The sequence below is a fragment of the Melampsora larici-populina genome (assembly GCF_000204055.1).
Source record: "Melampsora larici-populina 98AG31 unplaced genomic scaffold MELLAscaffold_75, whole genome shotgun sequence".
Taxonomy (NCBI): Eukaryota; Fungi; Basidiomycota; class Pucciniomycetes; order Pucciniales; family Melampsoraceae; genus Melampsora; species Melampsora laricis-populina.
The window spans coordinates 380,405-400,817 of NW_006768839.1; the positions used below are offsets into that span (position 1 = coordinate 380,405).

A 20,413-nucleotide genomic window follows, 5' to 3' on the forward strand; every position below is an offset into this window, starting at 1 on the left:
CAACAAGAAGCTGGCCGAAGACACTGATGCCCCGTCGTGGGGATCAAAAGAGCCGGTGCCTGGTAGCAAAGAGTGGGAGAAATCACCCAATGCCCAAGTCTTTGGGGACAAGGCTTTTGTGGGATCCAATGTGATTGCTACCACTGGAGGATTCCGCAACAAAGTTCATTGTGACTTTGATGCCACTGGATTTGCTTCTGGTTTCTTCTGCTTAATTGATGCGAACACATGTTGAGTATTTAATATTCACAGTCTTATGACCAATCTGCTGACATATGTAGTCTATTACAGCTGAAATTATTACTCCGGCAAGAAGACTCAAACTTTTGGCCGAGAGGAAGGAAGAAATTGAACTAGAGAAGAAGACTGGACACCGCATTGATAAGAAGCATCCCCAAGTTGGTGCCAAGTTTGTAATTCACATCAGTCACTATTTCAAGTTTATTGTAGACATCAATGCAGCTGATGTGGTAGAATTACTGTGGGCGACAGATGTTCGCCACAACACCGAACATTTTTTATTTTCTGAAGGAGAGAAAAAAAAGACAACATACTTGCAGGGTGCTGTAACAAGGGAAAAAACCAAGGCAAGAAAAGGGATTGGAAAGAGTAAAGGGGCGGTAGACCATGTACTTGCTTATGCTTGTAGCACTCAGATCAGTACCACTGTGGTGGCAGCAATGAAGGAGATTATGGAACAGCGGGTTGGTTTGGATGATGAGAGCTGGGAAAAATTGCACAGCGGCCTTGCAGAGACCTACGATAAGCAGATGCAACGGAAACGGGCCAATTTGGACCATCTTCAGAATAAGATTACTTCTTATAAGGAAACAAAAGGTTCAGCACTCAGATTTTTAAAATGATATATACATGTTTTTTTTTGTTTTTAAGATGATAATTTTGTGAGCAAAGGGTTTTTGTAAATTTTTGAATTTTTTAAGAGCAACAAATTTTGGAATACAGATTGAAAGGAACAAATTTACTCCTGAATTTCCGCCTGGTGCTAATCTCTTGCTGGAATATGAGTCTGTTCCCCAGACTTACCTCCATACAACAGCTCCATCTCCTCCCGTAGACTTAATTTTGCTACCTTTGGCGGTAGCAACCCCAGGTGCTTGCATATCTTGTTGCATTCGTGCTGGGTAGAGAAGTTCTCCAAGCCTTTCCTTCCAGTATTTCCGTTGCACCAAGCCATACTGGGGCCAAAACAAACCGTCAGGCAAAATGTTGGAATGCAAGCACAAAAGTACTTACTTGCTCGTATCCACAATCAAAGGGTCTGTCAATACCAAACCTACCCCCTGAAGATCCGCAACCATTCTTCTTCCGTCATAGTGTTTATGAGACCAATGACTGAGAGCTTGCATTACTTCATTGACTAAAGGACTGTCTGAAGGCCGGAGTTCAAAGTTGTGATTGCTGGTATACTTGCGGTATTGTGTAACATCAAGTACTTCTTCAAAGAAATAAGCACATTCTGTCGTAGCACTGCTTCCTGCATAGACCGACAAGTTTTGAACCATCTGGAAAATAAAAACATGTTATCGAGAAAGCTTGAATAAAATGGGATCCATATATTTGACTCACACGAATGTTTTGGATAGCTTCAACCGTTGCAGGGAAAAGTTGAATTTCATTCAGACCCAAAGGGGCTTTCTTAAACTTTTCAATCACCATGGAAACAGCAGCATACACTCCACCGGATTCTTTATGGACAGCCAGATGAGTCATATTGGGAGGCAGCTCCCTCCGCTTCTTGGCAACCATCGGAGTGACCTCTCCACCAGGTGTTCTTCCAAAGGCATTGTAACATGTCCTGAAAGAACCTTCTCCAATCACCACACTTTCATCAACTTTGAAATGATACGGTGTTACCACCCATTCAGGTTTACCTTCTGCATTTCCTGTCAAAATGCATTTTTTCCCAACGGTGAAACCGTCTGTAGTCTCAGCAGGTGGAACAGGGCGAGCCATGGGAAGCTTTCGTCCAAATACGGAGATATCAATAGCCTCTCTGAAATCAAAGGCCGGTACTAAGGAGGGCATGTCAGCCAGACCAAAAATGAGTAGTGAACAAGAGCGGTGAGCTTACCTGTCTGGTGAGGTGGTATCACATGAGTCATAGCTACAGGAGCCACATCACTCTGAGCACGGTGGGGAGATTTTCGTGGGGTGATGGGTGGCGGGAGTGTGTATGTACTATTCTTGGTTTTAAAATTAGAAGCCTTCTTTCGAGTGACTCGTGGTGAGGTGACTTTTGTTGAAGTTGAAGGTGTACACCCGGCTTTCTTGCTTGGCTGGAATATTTCGACACTCAAAGGCAGATCACCATCACTATCACTATCACTATCACCATAATTCGCTTCTTCATCTCCATCATCTAATAACATCTCCTCATAAGTCAAATGTTGAGATGCCTTTCTTTTAGCTTGTCGTTGAGGTTGTACCGGCTTACTGGTGGAAGGTCAAAGCCAAGGATTATTTTTGACATATTTGTCAGCCAGAAAAATTAGCTCAAGGCTAGGTTCTCCTTTAGTGTCGTCAAGATATCTGGCAAAAACTTCATTGTTATGTAAGACCACAGGTGCTTTCCGGCCACGGCCGGTTTTGGCCAGGTTGAAATACTCAGAGTTGTAAACTTTGGGTGCATGAGGGTAAAGAGGAGAGTCAACAGAGTGGTCCCACAGGTTGAAGATGCCTTCCTTAGTGGCGTCCAAGAGTGTCAACAATGACCTATCCACAGTGAAAGTTCCCCGAAGTAGACCATGAGCGAAAGAGCCAGTCTCGTATATCACCATCCATCCTACAGAGCATACTCGGCCAGTGTGAGTGGTGAAAGGTGGAGGTTTAGGTGCTGCTGGGTGACCATTAAACATGCGGTTGCTGCTAGCTTGTTTCTTGGCAGCAGCTCGCTTTGACTTGTCGCTTTGAAGTTGGTGGACATGAGTACCAGTGGAAGTCGAGGGACGGGCTGCAACAGCTGCTTTGGCATTGATGACCTTGAGATTGGCAGGGCGGGGTTGGGAAGGTTGGGTGGGTGCCTGCTGGGGGGGGGAGAAGGAACCTTTTTGTTTCGGTCCGCATTGATGTTTTCAAGGCAGGGTCCACATATTTTGTGTTTGCCTTGACGAAGAGTACTTTGACATAAGGGACAAGTAGGACGGTTCATGATGGTGAAATATGAATTTCTGAGAAACCAAAGTTGAAGAAGATTGAAGCTGATTGAAGTTGATTGAAGAAGATTAAAGTCAATCGGAGAAGATTGAAGTCGATTGAAGTCGATTGAAGAAGATTGAAGAAGATTGAAACCGATTCAAGATGATTGAAGAATATTGAAGAGGATTCAAGAAGATTGAAGAAGATTGAAGAAGATTGAAACCGATTCAAGAAGATTGAAGAAGATTGAAACCGATTGAAACCGATTCAAGAAGATTGAAGAAGATTGAAGTCGATCAAAGAGAATTGAAGAATACTAGGGAACAATGAAGCCGATACAAGAATATTGAAGAAGGGTGAAGCCGATCCAAGAATATCAAAGAAGATTGAAGACAATCAAAGAAGGATGAAGAAGAGTAAAGATGGTCAAATAAGGATGAAGAAGAGTGAAGAAGAGTGAAGAAGATCAAATAAGGATGAAGAAGAGTGGAGACGATCAAAGAGGTTCAGTGTAGTGTAGGTTTGGTTGAACAAGTGGATGGGTGGAGACTATGACAAAAGTTGGAGGAATGACTAAGATGATTGGTGATGGTGTGTGGGTTGTGTGATTGGTTGAGAGGTAGAGAGGTAGAGAGGTACACTTTTCATCATCTAATGTGAAGTTTTCATTTTTGGGGTCTTTGTTTATGGTTTGTTAATTGTTGTTTTTTGATTATCGACATTTGTTTTTTGATTTTCAACTTTTGATTTTTTGATTTTTTGATTTTTGAATTTTGATGTCCTCTTTTGTGGTTTCCTGGTACTTTTTGTGTCAATGCGACAATGGGGTGACAAATGTTGAGTTCCAAGTTGTGAATCTACTGAAATTTGGGCCGTAACCTGGTCTGAAAGGGGTTTCTGCCATGACTTTTACTCCGGTACAGGGGTTTTATCCCTGTATTTGAGTATTTTCTCGAGTTTTGTCTTTGATTTTTGAATTTTGCACCCGGGAATTGTGATTTTTGTTTTTTTGTTTTTTGCATTGTCACCTTGACACCTCTCGCATTCCGTAGGTCCATCTTGCACTTCTGCTGAGCTTACAGAATCGACGTGTACAACTTCGATTTCCTCCTCAAAACGATCCGATTCATCGTCATTGACTAGTTTCTCATCAACAAGTAGTTCATGGTCTTGGGGTTCAAGAACTAATGGTGTATTGTCCTTGAATCGATCGAGTGAGATCAGTTCAAGGTGATTGTTATTCTTGATGATCGGCCGGGTCCTTTTGGGAGGTTGAAACCGGATAAGTTGTTTGTCGGAATCATCAACTATAGCACAATCATCATTGTCCAATGAAAGATTGGGTCGCTGGCGTTTTTGCGTGTGAGGATAGGATTTAGGAGACCAATCGACTTCCGGAAAGTCATCCAATGCCTCTTCATCAGAAGTCAATTCATACTTCTTCTTGCGTTTTTGAGTTTGATCAAGTTCGGGAGAGGATTCAGATGACAGAGTTGCAAGGTATTTCTTCATGTTGAATAACAAGCCAAATTTGGTCCTATCAAGCTTCTTGGTCTTCAACTTGCTGATGAGAGTTGATTTCATTGACTTTGGCATAACTGATACTCCATTTTCGACGATGATACAATAATTGGATGAAAAGTCTGGCGGCAGCGCAAGTATTCCGTTATCTCGCTGCTGAGTTTTTGATGGGAACACTGAATTGTTGGCTTCTTGTAGATAGTATGCGTAGACATCCCAACCAAGGGAGAAAAACCAATCTGAGCTGTCGAGGTTGATCTTGAATTTTTGAGGCGTTAGACCATGTCGTACATAGTTGGACTTGCCGGTGCCACTCAGGTAAAAAAAAATCATAGAGATTTCGATTTCCGAACTTTCCTCCTTGATTTCCTCTTCAATTTCCTTCTTTTCCTTCTTCTTCCTACCCTTTGGCTGACCAACAGTTCTCCTTCCAGACTGGGATGCGCGAATGGAACCTTGGAGTTGAGAAATCGAAGCAACCGGTAGCTCGAACCGAGATTGATTGATAAGCAAGTTGGGCTGGAACGCTGGCTGACTGAGGACGCCCTGGAACAGCTCCTGTGGAAGACTTGACACGGTTAAAGGTGTCTTTGTCTTTGAAGCTAAAGTCGGAGCCGCGGAAGTTGAAGGCGGATTTGGGGGTGGAGCAAGTGCTGGGGTATGCTGAGTATCATTGCTTTCCTTGCATGATTGACATTCGGAGCCTTTAAGGTAACGATAGCATCTGCCACACCCCAAGCACTGAGGCAGTGTGCACACAGAGTTGGGGTCTGCTTCCATCCTCTGGCATTGGCCACAAGTGACTGTTGTCATTCTTGGAAAGCGCTTGCTACAGTCTTGACATTCTAAACGATTATCCATTATCAATAGTTTGTAGTGTTGAATCAAAGAGTAATTGAATGATTGATGATGGAGAGAAGATGTTGATGACCTTGTTGGCTGGCTTGGATGAAGGGAGGAGACGTGTGAAAGTCAACATCTTGAAGGCTTCATAGAAGACTTCTCAAAAATGTATAAGGCAAGGGGCACTTTTAGCCTGCAAAAATGACATAGTAGTCTTATTAATGCAGGCACTCGAGGCAAATGTCATGTTTGGAAATCAAAAAGATGAAAAGTCGAAAATCTGAAAACCGAAAACTGAAAACTGAAGTTTTGAAAAGACCGTGGCGGTCACTTCACGTCACGGCTTCCGTACCTTCATGTTTCGTATTCCACCACAAGCAAGACACGAATATAACGTTTCCACACCAGGACCGCCGTCGACTTCAACAAAACAACCTCGACATCAGCAAAAAGCTGAATGGATGTTGTGAACATAATGATCGAATCACATGGAGGGACACCAAGTGGGAGGACCATCTTGAGTGGAATCGGTGCAATTGTGATTGACAATGAGATTCAGATTGAAAAGATGAGTGAAGAGTCGTCCCTTGTTTCAGAACAAAGGGTAAGATTCATCCTGTGATCAGGGTACTTAAACAGCCGCATCCGAACGGGTGGACCTCCGTTCAGGAACTGCAGCGGTTGAAACCGAAAAGATACGGTCTGATCATCGAGGTTTTGCAAAGATTTGAGCCAATGCGGTTTCTCAACCAGTCAGTGAGTGGTTGACTAACAGTATTTTTCAACTCTTTGCAAAAACCATTTGGACCCCGGGGCCAAACCAAAAATACTAATGGTTTTTGCCGGTTTTTTCTGAAACCCCCCCCAAAACGGTTTCTCAACAAAAGGGGGGTTCGTGGTGTACTCTAATTCGTATCTCGTAAACTACTCCGCCAGCAAAGGCTTGAAGAAACCTAACAGTCGATTCAATATGTCGTCTTCAGTTCAAGGTCAACCATACACTTCTCATGCTGCCGAGTCCGACAGTGGAACCCCCTGCAGACCTATCCGTACTAGAACCCAGGTCAAAACACCTGGAATGGTTGCACAAACCCCAGATTCTCGCCGTCGAATCACCATACCCGATGAAGAATGCGAGAAAGCCAACAAGAAGCGCAAAGCCAGTGCTGAATATCTATTAGGCAATGATTCTGATGCTTCTAGTGTTCTTGTTCAACCTAAGAAGAAAAACAAGAAAACCTCTTCTCAATCGAAGCGTAAAGCAGATACGGATGCGGCCTGCCATGATGATGAAGTGAGTACTCTTTTACACCTAGTTTCCTCCGTTGAACTTCATTCCAACTTACTTCATGCCCTCTTACTTTAGAATGTGTCTTCCAATGTCACCAAGAGTATGTTACGAGCCAATTCTGACGTTGAGTTCATAGACGAAATACAACCTAAGAAGAAGGCAAAGAAGGACGATCCAGCCAGTGAGCTAGGCCAACTGAGGGCCTACTACCATGAACCAGTGCATGAAGGTGACGATGTAAGCCTCTGCCTTATCCCTTCCATCATTCATTTTGCATTTTTTCTTCTTTTCATGTGGACGATCAATAATCTGATGTCGGTTACCTTTGGGATATCAGGACAGATCAAAGCCACCTCTTGCTTACGCCTGCCAGTTTTGTGAGAAAGATAAAGAGGACCCTGTTCGTGTTAGCTATAGCAACATGACAGGGAATCTTTGGAAGCACCGCGATGGATCGACATTGGCCGGCCATTCGGACGTTGGATGTCCTGGAAGAGTGAAGGCAAGGGAGGATCCCTCCCTTGGTGTACCCCTTTCGGTAGCCGAACACCGGGCTGCTGAGAGAAGCAAAGGGTCTACTACCCTCAATGGTTTTGTGATATCTATCCCCGGACTCAAGTTCTGCAACAAGACTTTTAATCAAATCACTTCCACTTGGTTAATCCGACACGCGCTACCATGGACTCGTGTTGAGGCTCCTCTATTGTGAGCCATGGTAAGTTACCTTCGAAGGGATGCAAAGCTCTTTGGACGCAAATTGGTCGCCAATGAGGCAAAGGCAATTAACACATCTTTAAAACAAAACGTGTTCAATGAGCTGAAAGTAAGCAACCTGATCCTCTCTCATTATTTGCCATGCCAAGTTTGCTGAATTTGTTTTTTTGATGTTTGCATCTTGGATCATCTACTCAGCAACTCACTTCACGATTCAACCTTGTACACGATGGCTGGACCAGTAAGGGGAATTGCCACGGATTCATCGGCGCCTCAGTTACCTTCATCGACCCGAAATGGACCTACCATGTTTGACATGTTGCACTCAAGGTAGTTGTATGGCACCATCATGGGCCTTGGTTGGCTGAGCCAATTGTCAATCTATTGGTCAAGCGTGGTATATATCAAAAGATTAGTTATCTGTTCTCTTATTTCATCCAAATTAGACGTTGGAAAGACATCATCAAATACTGACATTCGATCTTCCTTGGTACTTTTACATGCTATGCCAGACCACAGATTCAGGATCTAACAACAAGACCATGGCAACTGAGATGCACCGCCAGTTTTCATTACTACCGCAAGAACCAGGAACAGGCATCAAGTATCAATGGCAACCCAACACCATGCACATATTCTGTTTTTGCCATAAATTGGCTTTAATTGTCAACGCGGGTCTTGCAGAGCTCGGAATCAAGGCGCCCCCATCAGCAAAAGTCAAATCCGCGGCGCCTGGCCTTTTTCCTACGATTGGTACAATCACCAAGGAAGAAGAAGAAGAAGATCTAGACGTAGAAGACCAGCCTGAACACAATCCCGACGATCTAGAAGACTCAATACCTCCAGTTGAAAGCAATGAGTCAGCTGAATCAATTGAGGACGAGGCAAACTGGGACCTTGCCGATGCCAAGGATGAAGCTTCTCCAGCCGTTGCGTTGGAAGAAGAAGTAGCTCCAACGCACAGGCGTGAAGCCAATCAGGTAGACTTTATACTACGCAAGGTGATTTTCCCCTCAATTTTAGTAGAGCTGCTAAACATTTGCTCATTCCACCCTGTTTGTATTTCCAGGTCGACTTCATTGTTCGGCGTATCACACGCTCAGCTCCCTGGCGTAGAGAATTTGAGCGTGTGAGCGTAAAGAAGGGGTTCAAAGGCTCACTCATTGCCGGTTACGGTATCAGATGGAATATCAAGTACAAGAGCCGGCACAAAGCTTGGCTTGCAAGAGCTGTGAGTTTTCTTATCATGTCTGCCATCATTTCTATGCTTATTGGCTTGATTGAATTGCCCAGGTAGTTGATCAACTCTGTAAAGAGGATGTCGACCGTGTTCTTTCTGTTGGTCGGCGCCCACGCAAAAACGGTAAGCCTTATGGCTATTTCCACCAGCTCGAGATTACGACTGCTGAGTGGGCTCAAGTACGTCGTATCAATGTTGAACTTGAGGTATGTGAATAACTTACATCTTATTAACATTATCTACTATACACTATAACTGAAAAACCTTGTATTTTTTTAAAATCCTCTAGATGTTCCTTGAAACAACCCTCAAGATGGAAGGTGACAGGCCGACGGGTTGTATGGTGATACCGCAGTATGTGGAGATTCGACATAAGCTAACGGATAAGGCTGAGAAGTTGAGTACTACAGACGCTGTTTACCCAATGATAGCAAAGATGTTGGAGAAAACCCAAGAATATCTTGATGAGGCGCTTGGCTGCGAGACTTTAGTCATGGCAACCCTTCTTCATCCTCTCTTTTGGCTCAAGTTCTTCACCAAGTGGTTTGGTGGCAAATTTGGCAAGGTACCAATGGAAATTGAATCCACTTTGCGTCGAATTTATTGTGAATACGAATTAGAATCACCTCGACAGGGGGTTAAACCTTCCCAAGACAATTCTCGGCCCATCGGATCGAAGTCATCTACCAATCAGTCCAGGATGTTTCATGACGAGTCCTCCTCAGATGAGGATGATGAAGCCGACACAATTGATACCTTGCTGGAGAACTATCTGCAAATGTCGGACCGGATGCGCCATACAGATTATAACTTGGCAGATCCTAAGGAATCCCTTAAATGGTGGTCGGTACGTCTTTCAAGATCTGTTATCATTATCACTACATTACGCTTACTTCTTTGTTTTTCTTTATTCAGCATCATGAAAAAGACTATAAGATTCTGGCTATTATGGCCCGCGACTACCTCGCCTCAACAGGCTCATCATGCGCGGCAGAATGGAGTTTTTCCTGCGCTGCTGACGTCTGTGCCAGCGACCGTGGTAGTTTACTTGAAAGAACCATTGAGGAGTTGGTATCTAGTCGCTTATGGTTAAGAGAAGGGGTTGATTTGGAGTTAGATTTTGCAGATCTTGTTGGTGTTCTGAAAGCTCTCAACGTAGCTCTAGATTAATTGTGTAGATCAAAAATTATAACATGCTCAGATTTAGGTGGTGGTAATGAAATCAAGATGCACATTTTTTTTATTCTTTCACATATTTTACCGCATGTTGCGGTGTTGCGCTGCTGCTGCGTTGCGCTTGTGGAGCTCCGCAGCGCCATGGCCTATTTCGTGTTGCGGTTATTTTCAGCAACGTCCCCCTTGTAGCGCGAGTTTGATGCGTGTGACGGCACACCGCTGAAAAAAAAGGGCCTGCTGCGGTGCGAAGCGCGGCTGGCCCAGGGTTGCCTGGTGTGAAAACTCCATCATACGGGGTCTGCTTTGTCTGCCAACATGACATGAAGTGACATTCAGCTTTGTATCATCTGTCAAGAATTAATGAGCAACTCACATTTTTGGTAATGGTCACGTCACCCTCACCCTCAGATGGATTCATGGTCTTGTCTGCAAAGATACCTAGTAAGCGTACAAGAATCAAAGGGTATCCGGTTGCATTGTCATAAAAATTGCGACACTCACCTGATCATCTTGGTCCTCCTGAACAGCCGGTGGACTGGGTGCCTCTTCCGCCGGGGCCTGTTTGTCTTCCACCTGTGTATCAAAAAGAACTACATGTCAACCTGAGATGACGACACTAACCCAATAACATGACTTACTTTGCTGTTACTCCTGTGTCTACCAGAGTCCTGCGGTGTGAGAGCATCTGGTTAGTATGTCAGGTCGCATTTCATTCACAAATGCGACTGACCTCGCTGGCCTGCTTGCCACGTTTGTCATCCCCAGTAGCCTCAGTTGCACTCGCTTTTAATGAGCCCTGTGTTAATACAAATGTCAGTATAAAGATTCCAATGCTTTCCTCATATGATATGTCGTGCACTTACTGATAAATCAGGCCCTGTCGCCTTTTTTCTGCGGTGGTCTACTGATGCTGCTCTTCTGTAGTGTATAGATCTACTGTCCTGCTTGATAAACTCTGTCAGCAGCCTGAAATGTTGATCTCCTTGATCATTTGAAATGAATACACTTACCATGTCGTTGTCGTCCCCTTCTACACCTAAAGACATGGCCCTCGGTGACATACCTGTCGATGCGGCCTAGAAGTTGTTCACGGTCAGCGTCGCAATTACTTGAAAGATGCGACCTCGGGCGGATTCATCACCTTCAATTTGTCCACCCGGCTTCCTTTGGTGATCGTTGGGTGATTGGGAACACTCCCTAGGACCTATTCAAACAAAGCAATTAGTCAGTAAGTCGCATGGAAGCTGGAAATGCAACCTAGACAGGACCTGGCTGATATCTTCTTCCGCGCTTTGCGCACGAGTGCTCCCTCGTGATTCCTACGCAAGTCTCAGCCATCAGCTGTGTCCTCAAAGTCACATTTAACTCAAAAAAGCGACTTACCTGGGTGGAGGCCATCTGGATACCGGCGGTGTTCACCAGGGTGCGTCTCGAATTACCTCTTTTGCCGGCCTGCTTGGTTTACAATGATAATCAAAGGTGTAAGTTTTTTTTTGCAGTATTGAGCAACACGGAGACTGACCATTTTGTTTGTGCCTGCCTTTGATCTAGTATTGAGGGGGTCAGCAGTGGCTGACTCATCTTCTCAAACACTGGCGGGATTGCTGGGGGTGGGAGTGTCTAGACACTCCTCTCGGGCATTTGATGGGACCGGTGGTACTCAAATGCTGATGTTCTGTAGGTGCAAACAATGCATGGCCTGATTCAGTGATTCTATGCAACTGGAGGACGCAATTAGATGAAATAGGACTTACCTTGCTACCTGGGACCAACTCCTGCTGGATATCACCCGGAGCTCCACTGCTGCTTCAAGTCGAGCGGCTACTGGCTGGTCCTGACTAACAATGGCAAAAAGAAATCAGTAATCTTAGATAAGTCGCAATTTGTGACAAAATGCGACTCTGATGATTCAACTTACTTTGGTGTTTTGTTTCATACTGAATCTAATTTGTTGAAAATCCATTTCAATTGGTGTTAGAGATTTGTCAGTCATTGTCATACCCACTGGTTATATCATTGAATCAAGGTGTTATTTAGACTTACTGTGTAACTGCTAATATACCTGTACCTGTACTTGAATGAAATGCATTTCAAAATGTGGTAAATCAGTGATTGGTCATGGATGACTGGATGGTGTGAGAGAGCTAAAATGACTTACTTGTTGAAGTCTACCAGGTTCAGGTGGATTGTTGATGTCAGATTGGTAAGTGAGGTGAAATAGTAGTGATGTCAGTTGTGTTTTGTGTCTATGGCTCAAGGATGGTGGTTGTTGACTAACTGGGAGTGCTGGTACTAGCTTTTGTTCGATCGATCGAGTGATTGAGCAGCTACATGATGAGGAAATCCATCAGCTGACATGGCTGCTCCGGTAAATTGCTGAGATTGACTTACAGCTGCTAAAAAAATTATTGGCAAAATTGCAACTTTGTGTTGCACCGAGATTGTACTCAAGGCCGGACAAAACCCCAGTTTGACCGTGAGAGACCCGTCAAGCCCTCTCTCCCCTGTCATGTAGGTGACTCTTTGATTTCCGTCAAATCACAACAGCTGATGTCTTGGTCCCTTCCATCGCTTTCACCCTCACTCCCTCTCTCTTGCTCTATTCCTCCCACTTTCATCCTGCTCCAATCCTCCAAATTCGATCAGGTGATTCTCTTTTGTTTCTTACATCTCAATCACAGCCTTTAATGGAAGACCAATCCATTATATAGGGTTGGCTTGTCTCCACTGTTTTCCATCATTCGATCTTGATTCCTTCAATCAACTCGATTCCATCTTTCAAATCAGTTCCATCTAGTCTTTTTTTAATTCCCTCTTTCGTTTTGATATCATCATTGGTTGTAATTTGGTTGGATTGTTTTTGGTACGTTCTTTCAATTCCATCTCTTTCCCACTACTTCAACCTTTTGTGATGTTCAAAATGCTTCTGGTTCTGGTTGCTTGATGTACCGTCAAAACAAATGACTGACACTCACTGCTTCTTGATCATTCTATGTTTTATTTTCTTTGTTCCAGATGCCAACTAACATCTACAGTGCTGATATCAAGTTTGTAGTGGTCCGGATGGCCCTTCGAGGGATTCCATATCAAGAGATCATCAAGACTCTTGGTGTTGGAATCTCGCTTACTTCGGTTCGGCGGTGGTTTGATCTCTACCAGAGGATTCAAGCGGTGGTCACTAATCCAGCGGATTACTTGGACCGAGGCGCTCCGACACATCTAGGTGACACTGAGCAGGAGTTTATTCTTGACTCACTCCGACTGGATCCAACTCTCTACCTAGATGAATTACAAACTAAACTTCAAGATGAATTTGATATTCATGTCTCCATGATGACTCTTTCTAATGAACTGCGAAAACGGCTCAAGTGGACAAGAAAGAAAGCCCGAACGGTCCACCCGAACCAATCTCTAGTTGCCCGAGGTGCCTATATTGCTTTGGTTCATGGTATTGATCCAAGATGTTTAGTGTTTACTGGTGAGTTTGATTTCTCGGTTTAAACATCCTTGTATTGACCATTTTCTTTTACTTGTATTGACTATTTTATTTTATTTTACTTGTTTTGACTCTTCTTTTTCCAATTTTCAACAGATGAGAGTGCCATCACCAAGCGCCGATTATATCGAGATTAGGCCTGCGCCCCAGTTGGTGAACGATCTGTCCGGCTTGAGAGGCCAACAGCGGCGGTTAGATGGTCCGTCTTACCAGCGATATCCATTGATGGAATAATCGCTTGCAAGATTCAGTTGGGTGGTTATTCGCGTATTGATTTCAAATCATATTTAGAGCATGATGTAGTAAGTTTTCACCTTATATATTCATTCATCTTATCCATTCATCTCGTGCCTAACTGGTTTGTTTTATCTACCTTGTTCTAGTTGCCAGCTATGAACGCTTGGCCGGCCCGCAACTCTGTTTTGGTGATGGATAATGCTCCTATCCATCACGGAGGCAGGGTTGCAGAGCTGTGTGAGGCTCGAGGGGTCCGACTCTTGTATCTGCCAACTTACAGCCCGGACTTCAACCCAATCGAAAAAGGATTCTCGGTCCTCAAGGCACGTTTGAGAAGATCTCAAGCTCTTCAAGGTGCCATGAGCTTGGAAGAAGAAAGGGCTGCCATTTTTATTACGGCTATGGAAGTACTGTCACCTTATCTCTGTGAAAGCCTATTTTGAGGCTGCGGCTATCTTTGATTTGTTTCTCGTATGTGTGTGGTTGTTTGTTTACCCTGGCTGTGTCTTCTTTCACTCCTGCTGCTAGCTCTAAGATGTGTGCTTTTCTTATTTCAGTCGTGCTACTAGCTCTAAGATGTGTGCTTTTTGGCTTGTATGACTTACCCTAGGATTTGATTCCAACAAATTATCTATGATCAATGAATGACTCGAGAATATTGTTTAATACACTTATTGTTGACTACAATGCCCACGCCAATTTGAGGCTACTAATCAAACCTCATGATCATATGTGATTTGAACATATGAGAATTGAACATGGTGATTTCCTTTGATGAAGAAAAAATGAGACTGGCCCCTCAAGTCTTTATTGACTTTGAAAATTTTTGGGATGGGAGCCTTTGTGAGCCTAGTAGAAAAAAAAAGTATCAGCAAAAAAAATCCAATAACAAGTGGGAGTTCTTTCTTGGAAGATATTGAAACAAAATCATCAATGAAATTCATGAAGAGTATTGGGCAAAGTTTCATGAAATGTTTTTGGGTCCGATCAGCTCATTTCCTCACTATTTCCTCACTTTGGCCCGAAGGCGTTGATGTCTATTCACAATTTTTATTTTCATTATAAACAAATTATAAACAAATTATTAACAAATTAAGCAAATGAGAACCAGAACAAAAACCGATATTCAGACATGAATTGTAAAAAAAGTAACAAAAATCACAAATATCTGAGGATATGAGGACAAAGAATAATATAAACGAGAGACTGGCAAAGTCGATAAGGATAAATCGACTAGATAATCAACAAATGAGACAATAATAAAAAAATAATAATAAAAAGATACCATAAGGATTAAACAAGTGACTAGATAGAAGATCGAGAATAGATAAGAAAGTTCTGAAAGAAGATGAACCAAAAGCTTAGAAAGTCGAACAGGATAAAACGACTAGATAATCAAAAAAGGAAAAATATACGATAAGGATAACATAAACAAGTGACTAGAAGATGGTAGATAAGATAAGGGATTTCTAAAACTAAAAGCAGATGAACCAAAAGGAAAACTACTGAACGAGTGACTAGTAGATAATATAAGATATATAACAGATGGATAATAATCATAGTTGATAAGATATAAAATTTGAAATTGAGAACCGCTGAACCGAAAGCTTACAAGCATAAAACTCCCAAACAAGTGAGTAGAAGTGGTTCTATAAGAAAGAGAACATAGATAAAAAATAAAAGGGGCAAGTGAGACAAAGAAGAAGTTACTACATAAGAAATCGGAAATATCAAATAACAAAAGTGGCAACTTGAAAAAAATTCCAAGTCATCTTATTGAGGAGCTTCTAATGTGGAAAGCATTTGAAAGTTAGTAAGTACAATGATTCCAAAGTCGAGACAAAGAAGAAACTGACGATTCAATCTCGCATCACAAGCTTGGGCTGCAGCAAGTAGCCGAGCAGCTATGTTGCAATCAACACCGTGCTCAATCAAAGTCGCCTCGGTCATATTGACCGAGGGGATGAGATCCATCCAACACTCCACACCAGCTTTGGCCAAGTTCAACCGGGTATTGACATCTTCAGGCGGTACACCAACGAGGTATACAAAATTTTTGAGGGCAGCCTCATGCGATGCGATGACGTCCAGGCCTTCGGTCGTGTCCGATGTATCTTCATCGTCATCCATGGGGGCATCAAACCATATGGAGTCCCCTGTGGATTGACCTGTAGCTGATCAAGATCAACAAGAAATGTTAATGATATTCAAGAGCTTAGATTAGAAATAGCCAAATAAATGAAATAATAATGTAAAAATTTTGTACCATATTGAGGCCTGCTGCCTTTCTTGGGACTCGAGAAGCGAGGTGGACTCACTGCCGGCCAATTCTTGTAGTCGCTCAGGTGGAAGCTAGGCAGTGGGGACGATGAGGCCAAGTTGGAGGCCGGGAGTGTTTTGAATGGGTGGAGTCTCTTGTTTGACAGGAGGAGTAGGTAGACGGAGAGGAGCAAAAATTGGCTTAGGCTTCTCGTCAGGAGAAGATGAACATAAATTGATGATTGAATTATCAAAAGCTTTTGAGGTGCTCGCTTTGGGTTTGATGTCAGAGTTCCGACTTTGAAGACCACGGGTAGATTGAATCGAACGGGCAGCTGAGCGGCGAGCAGACCTGTTGAGGCCACGCTGAAGAACTCGGTCATTAACATCCATGTCTTTATGAAATACTCAAGACTTGACCATCTCATTTTTGTATTCAGCGGTATTGGGAGGCATGTGCATGGTTGCCATTCCTGCCGCCTAGAAACCCATACTGGAATCAATAGAAGTTCTGCAATTTGTTCAGATCAAGAAGGGTTATCACTTACTTTGGCCTTTGCCCAAATAAACGCGGCTCGAAGGGTGAATCAATAATGAAAGTGCGGATCCCATGGAGCCACAAGAATGGCTCCATCACCTCCAGCACTCCCCTCCTCCGCATGCTTGTGATAAATCTTGGCACAAGACTCATGCAAAGAAGCGAGTTTTTCGGAGGCCTGTGACAGACAAGTTGAGATAGATTGATCTCATCAGGATGATATAGAATCGAAGGAATATATAGGACAGAAAGAGCAAAAAAAACACTGCTTACCTCTAGGCGGGCATGAGCCACCACCGCGTCTTCATTTCCAGGACCTGTGGCTGAAGGGATGAGCTTCTTGGCCGCACTTACCTAATGGTATTTGGTAAACAAATGAGCTAACAAGATCAATGGAAATGGATCACGTTAAGAAGAATTGAAACACGTACTTGAGCTAGTTTTTTAGCCTTGGCGGATTCATTTTCGGTTTCAATCAAGCTGGTTCCCTTTTTTTTCTTAGAGGCCTCAAGTAGATCAGCATATTCTTGCCACGTCGCATGGCCACGTAAAACCACTTTTGAACGCCCAACAGTACCTTTCCAAGTTACAGACGGAGCCAAATTGCCCAATAGGATGATGTTACTCATACCTGGTGCATAAGCCTCGCAAATGCCACCGCAAAGCCGTTTGAACTCGTTCAATGATAATCCATATGAACAAGCTTTGAGCTCTATCACTTTGCCATCATTGAAAAGTTTTGAATCGAGAAGTTGCAACTTGCTAGTGGCACTACTGGCTGACTTGCGGGTAGCGATCTTAGTTGGAGGAGCAGCTACTAGTACAAGATCGACTTCGGTTTGAGTGTGGATTTTGAAAATCACCGCAATGGCGGACTCGTGCTTCTTGTCGAATGCGGCGCGGTTATTGGATCCCGCGGCGTATACTGGCTGAGAAACTAAGCGGGCCGGGGTGTCATCACCTGATTTGATGTCTACCATTGGCTTAAACACTGATCAAATGAATCAATGACAATACATATGATCATACTTGAAGAAATCGTCGCTTACACTTATTATCAGCAGCAGCGCCTCCTAGAGCAGACTTGACTGAAACTAGGGAGCCGTTAGAAACTTGTGAACCTTGAGATTGAGACATTCCTAAAGTAAATAAATCATAAAAGTGGAAGAAGATGAGCGGAGACTAATAGGAGATCAAGCATATGCAAAAGAAAAAAACTGACTGATGGATATGGAAAAATAAGACAAGTCAGGGCTGCAAGAATCAAAACAAAAAGCAGACGATATCAACAGGGGCATGTAACGGAAAGGAATATAAGAATAGGAGCAACCAACTATGACTGGAATGAGGATTCTGAAGGGTATGTGGGTTGGAAGCGGGTGGAAAATAAAGACTTTGAATAAATCAAATCGACAGCAGAAAGTGGCTTGAGGGATTGTTGGAAGGTGGGTTGATAGCAAGGCATTTATAGGCAGGCGTAGAGCCTATGTGGCCGCTAAGAGGATGAAGTTCCAGTGGTGAAGCCTTGATCCAAAATGATTCCGGGTCGCCAAGATTAATTTAAAATTTGAATCAATGATGGATAAACAAATTGCGTTGCTAGCTTGCTTGGAAAGAAATGTTTTTTGGTTGATTTGATATGTTTTCTATAACTTGTCGTTGGTATAAACGTCTTGAAGCAAGAATTCAAAGTTTCAAAAGAATCGAAAGTTGTGCTTGATTCGAAAGCAGGTTTTGAATTGAAAGAATCAAAATAAATGCTTGTTCAAGATTAGCAGCTGGTGCACCGTAAAATAACTGAATGGAATGAAGGTTGAGTTGTTCTGAGAGAATCGAAAGACGTGTTGCAATAATTTGAGGTCTTGAATTGCTTAAATCGATCGAAGGAATTCTTTCAATCAAAGGAAGAGTGATTGAAAGATGTGTTTGTTTAATTAAACTTGAGGTCTTGAATTGCTTGTTTCGAAAGAAATATTTCAATCAAAGGAAAAGTCATGAAAGAAGTGTTCGATTGTAATTAAACTTGAGGTCTTGAATTGCTTTTGTCGAAAGAAGTCTTTCAATCAAAGGAAAAGTTATCCCAAGAAGTTTTGTAATTAAAGTAGAGGTCTTGAAGGGCGAGATTAGCGGCTGGAGTTCTGTTATATTGAATGAATTTAGGGTTAATATGATTGTTCTGATGGAATCAGAAGAACTGTTGCGATTAAAGTTGAGTGCTTGAACGGTGAGATTACCAGCTTAATCTCCATAAGACTACTGAAAGAGCACTAACATTGAGTTGGTCTACTGGAATCGAAAGAAGAGTCGTGATTACATAGAATGGAGGTATTCAATGAGAACTTCAAATGGAGGATTGCTGGGTGATTTGTGGAAAATTATGTAAATAGGATTTGGTTGGGGCAGGCTGCAGAACCAAGCAAGGGCACGACGGACACCGGTGATCTCGGTCCAGAAAGGTTGAGGGTACCTTGGTCCTCTTCTACGGTCGACATGCTGACATGATCTAGAACCTGCCTGTCATGGGTTGGGAGAGAGAAAGTATGACACAACTTGACGGGTCTCTCACGGTCAAACGGGTTTTGTCCGGCCTTGAGTTTAATCTCGGTGCAACACAAAGTTGCAATTTTGCCAATAATTTTTTAAGCAGCTGTACCTGATGATATAGATGTATGTGAATTACTTGGTTTGGATGATGGTTGATGATGCGAGTAGATGGATGTTGAGATTTGTTGATGATGGAAGTGGATGAATGATTTGGAACTGTTGAAGTTGGTGGTCAAGTTGAAAGTTGGAATTCGAACTGGGGGTTTGGGTGAACCAAATCTTTTCCAAACGGTTCTCATCATGTTAGGTTAGTGGTTGGGTTCCATTACAGGACGCTTGTCCTAACTTACTCATTACACTTACATGTACTTTGTGATTTGTGTAGTGTCTGTCACATGTAATTACATACGACTCACCCGTGTGTCGAACCCACGTCCGTCGTGTCATCAAAAATCTAAACCTGCATCTTAACCACTCACTACATGCAAAGTGCTGACCCCGCAGATGCGGGGTCGCGGTGACGCCGCACAAAACCCAAGGGGGGGGTCTTGCAAAAGCGGGGGGTCGATCCGGGGTCAGCGCAACCCCGCACCCGCGGCGTCACCACCTTGCATGTAGTGACTAGACCATCAAGACTGATATTCAACATATATAGCTATACATATGTTGTCACCCTTGGTCATTGCCTTTTGGGTGTCTAGAGTCGCATTATTTGAACATATGTGACCCACCCTGCGACTACTACTGATAGAGAGGTTGCATTTTCTGTGTGGATGTGACTGGGGTTGTTTCACATTCATACTTGCGGTCTTGGGCTGCTACTGCATGTGTTTGAGGCGTTGAAGGTCACATTTTTGGCCTTGATGCAACGTGTACATTGGGTAATGGTACCTGTAATGACCTAGTTTGTTACATATGATGCGTGGGGGTCGCATTTATTGCGTTAATGCAATCTACATGGGTAGATCTCGTATGTTTTTGAGGGGTGTCGGGCGACGGGCAGCCAAAACATACAAAATCGCAAAAATACAGGGTATTTTTGTATGTTTTGTATGTCCCTGTCGCCCGTCGGGGGGAACCGGTAACTAGGTGTACATCATCCAGATTACTTCAAGGTAGTAGACATCCATGTATAATTAGCTGGTTGACTTCTTTGGCAGCTCGACAATCTGTTTATGTGTGTTTTAGCTTTTGTGTTTGTGTCTGGGTTCTTAAACAGAGGGTGTAGGGTTGTCATTATCTCATATCACTCATTGGAGCTGCGGTGTCAATGTAGAGGGTATGCTTTTCAATTACGCAGTTGGTCAAAGTTGTATTTCTTTTCAAACCTTTTTTTTGTAACTGTTTCAGCATTTTCTAATTTACATCCTACTATCCGTTAGGATGATGTGTGAATGG

General features: G+C 43.2%; 3 protein-coding genes across 3 annotated transcripts; 1 reads left to right on the plus strand and 2 right to left on the minus strand.

Annotated features, from left to right (window-relative positions):
• Nucleotides 1-1,633: 1,633 nt before the first annotated feature.
• On the minus strand, nt 1,634-2,491 carry MELLADRAFT_94928 (uncharacterized protein; the record flags this gene model as incomplete). Its single annotated transcript, XM_007417583.1, has 4 exons — nt 1,634-1,652; nt 1,694-2,033; nt 2,093-2,393; nt 2,456-2,491. The coding sequence occupies 4 exons, from the start codon at nt 2,489-2,491 to the stop codon at nt 1,634-1,636; spliced, it is 696 nt and encodes a 231-aa protein (XP_007417645.1).
• Nucleotides 2,492-6,490: 3,999 nt separating this feature from the next.
• On the plus strand, nt 6,491-6,886 carry MELLADRAFT_68862 (uncharacterized protein; the record flags this gene model as incomplete). Its single annotated transcript, XM_007417565.1, has 1 exon — nt 6,491-6,886. One exon carries the CDS (start codon nt 6,491-6,493, stop codon nt 6,884-6,886), a length of 396 nt encoding a protein of 131 aa, XP_007417627.1.
• A 3,469-nt stretch (nt 6,887-10,355) lies between these two features.
• On the minus strand, nt 10,356-12,452 carry MELLADRAFT_94929 (uncharacterized protein; the record flags this gene model as incomplete). Its single annotated transcript, XM_007417584.1, has 16 exons — nt 10,356-10,379; nt 10,443-10,514; nt 10,580-10,609; nt 10,672-10,737; nt 10,805-10,885; nt 10,952-11,017; nt 11,065-11,145; nt 11,210-11,260; nt 11,325-11,396; nt 11,464-11,517; nt 11,570-11,654; nt 11,696-11,779; nt 11,985-12,014; nt 12,100-12,109; nt 12,220-12,268; nt 12,333-12,452. The coding sequence occupies 16 exons, from the start codon at nt 12,450-12,452 to the stop codon at nt 10,356-10,358; spliced, it is 975 nt and encodes a 324-aa protein (XP_007417646.1).
• Nucleotides 12,453-20,413: the final 7,961 nt, after the last annotated feature.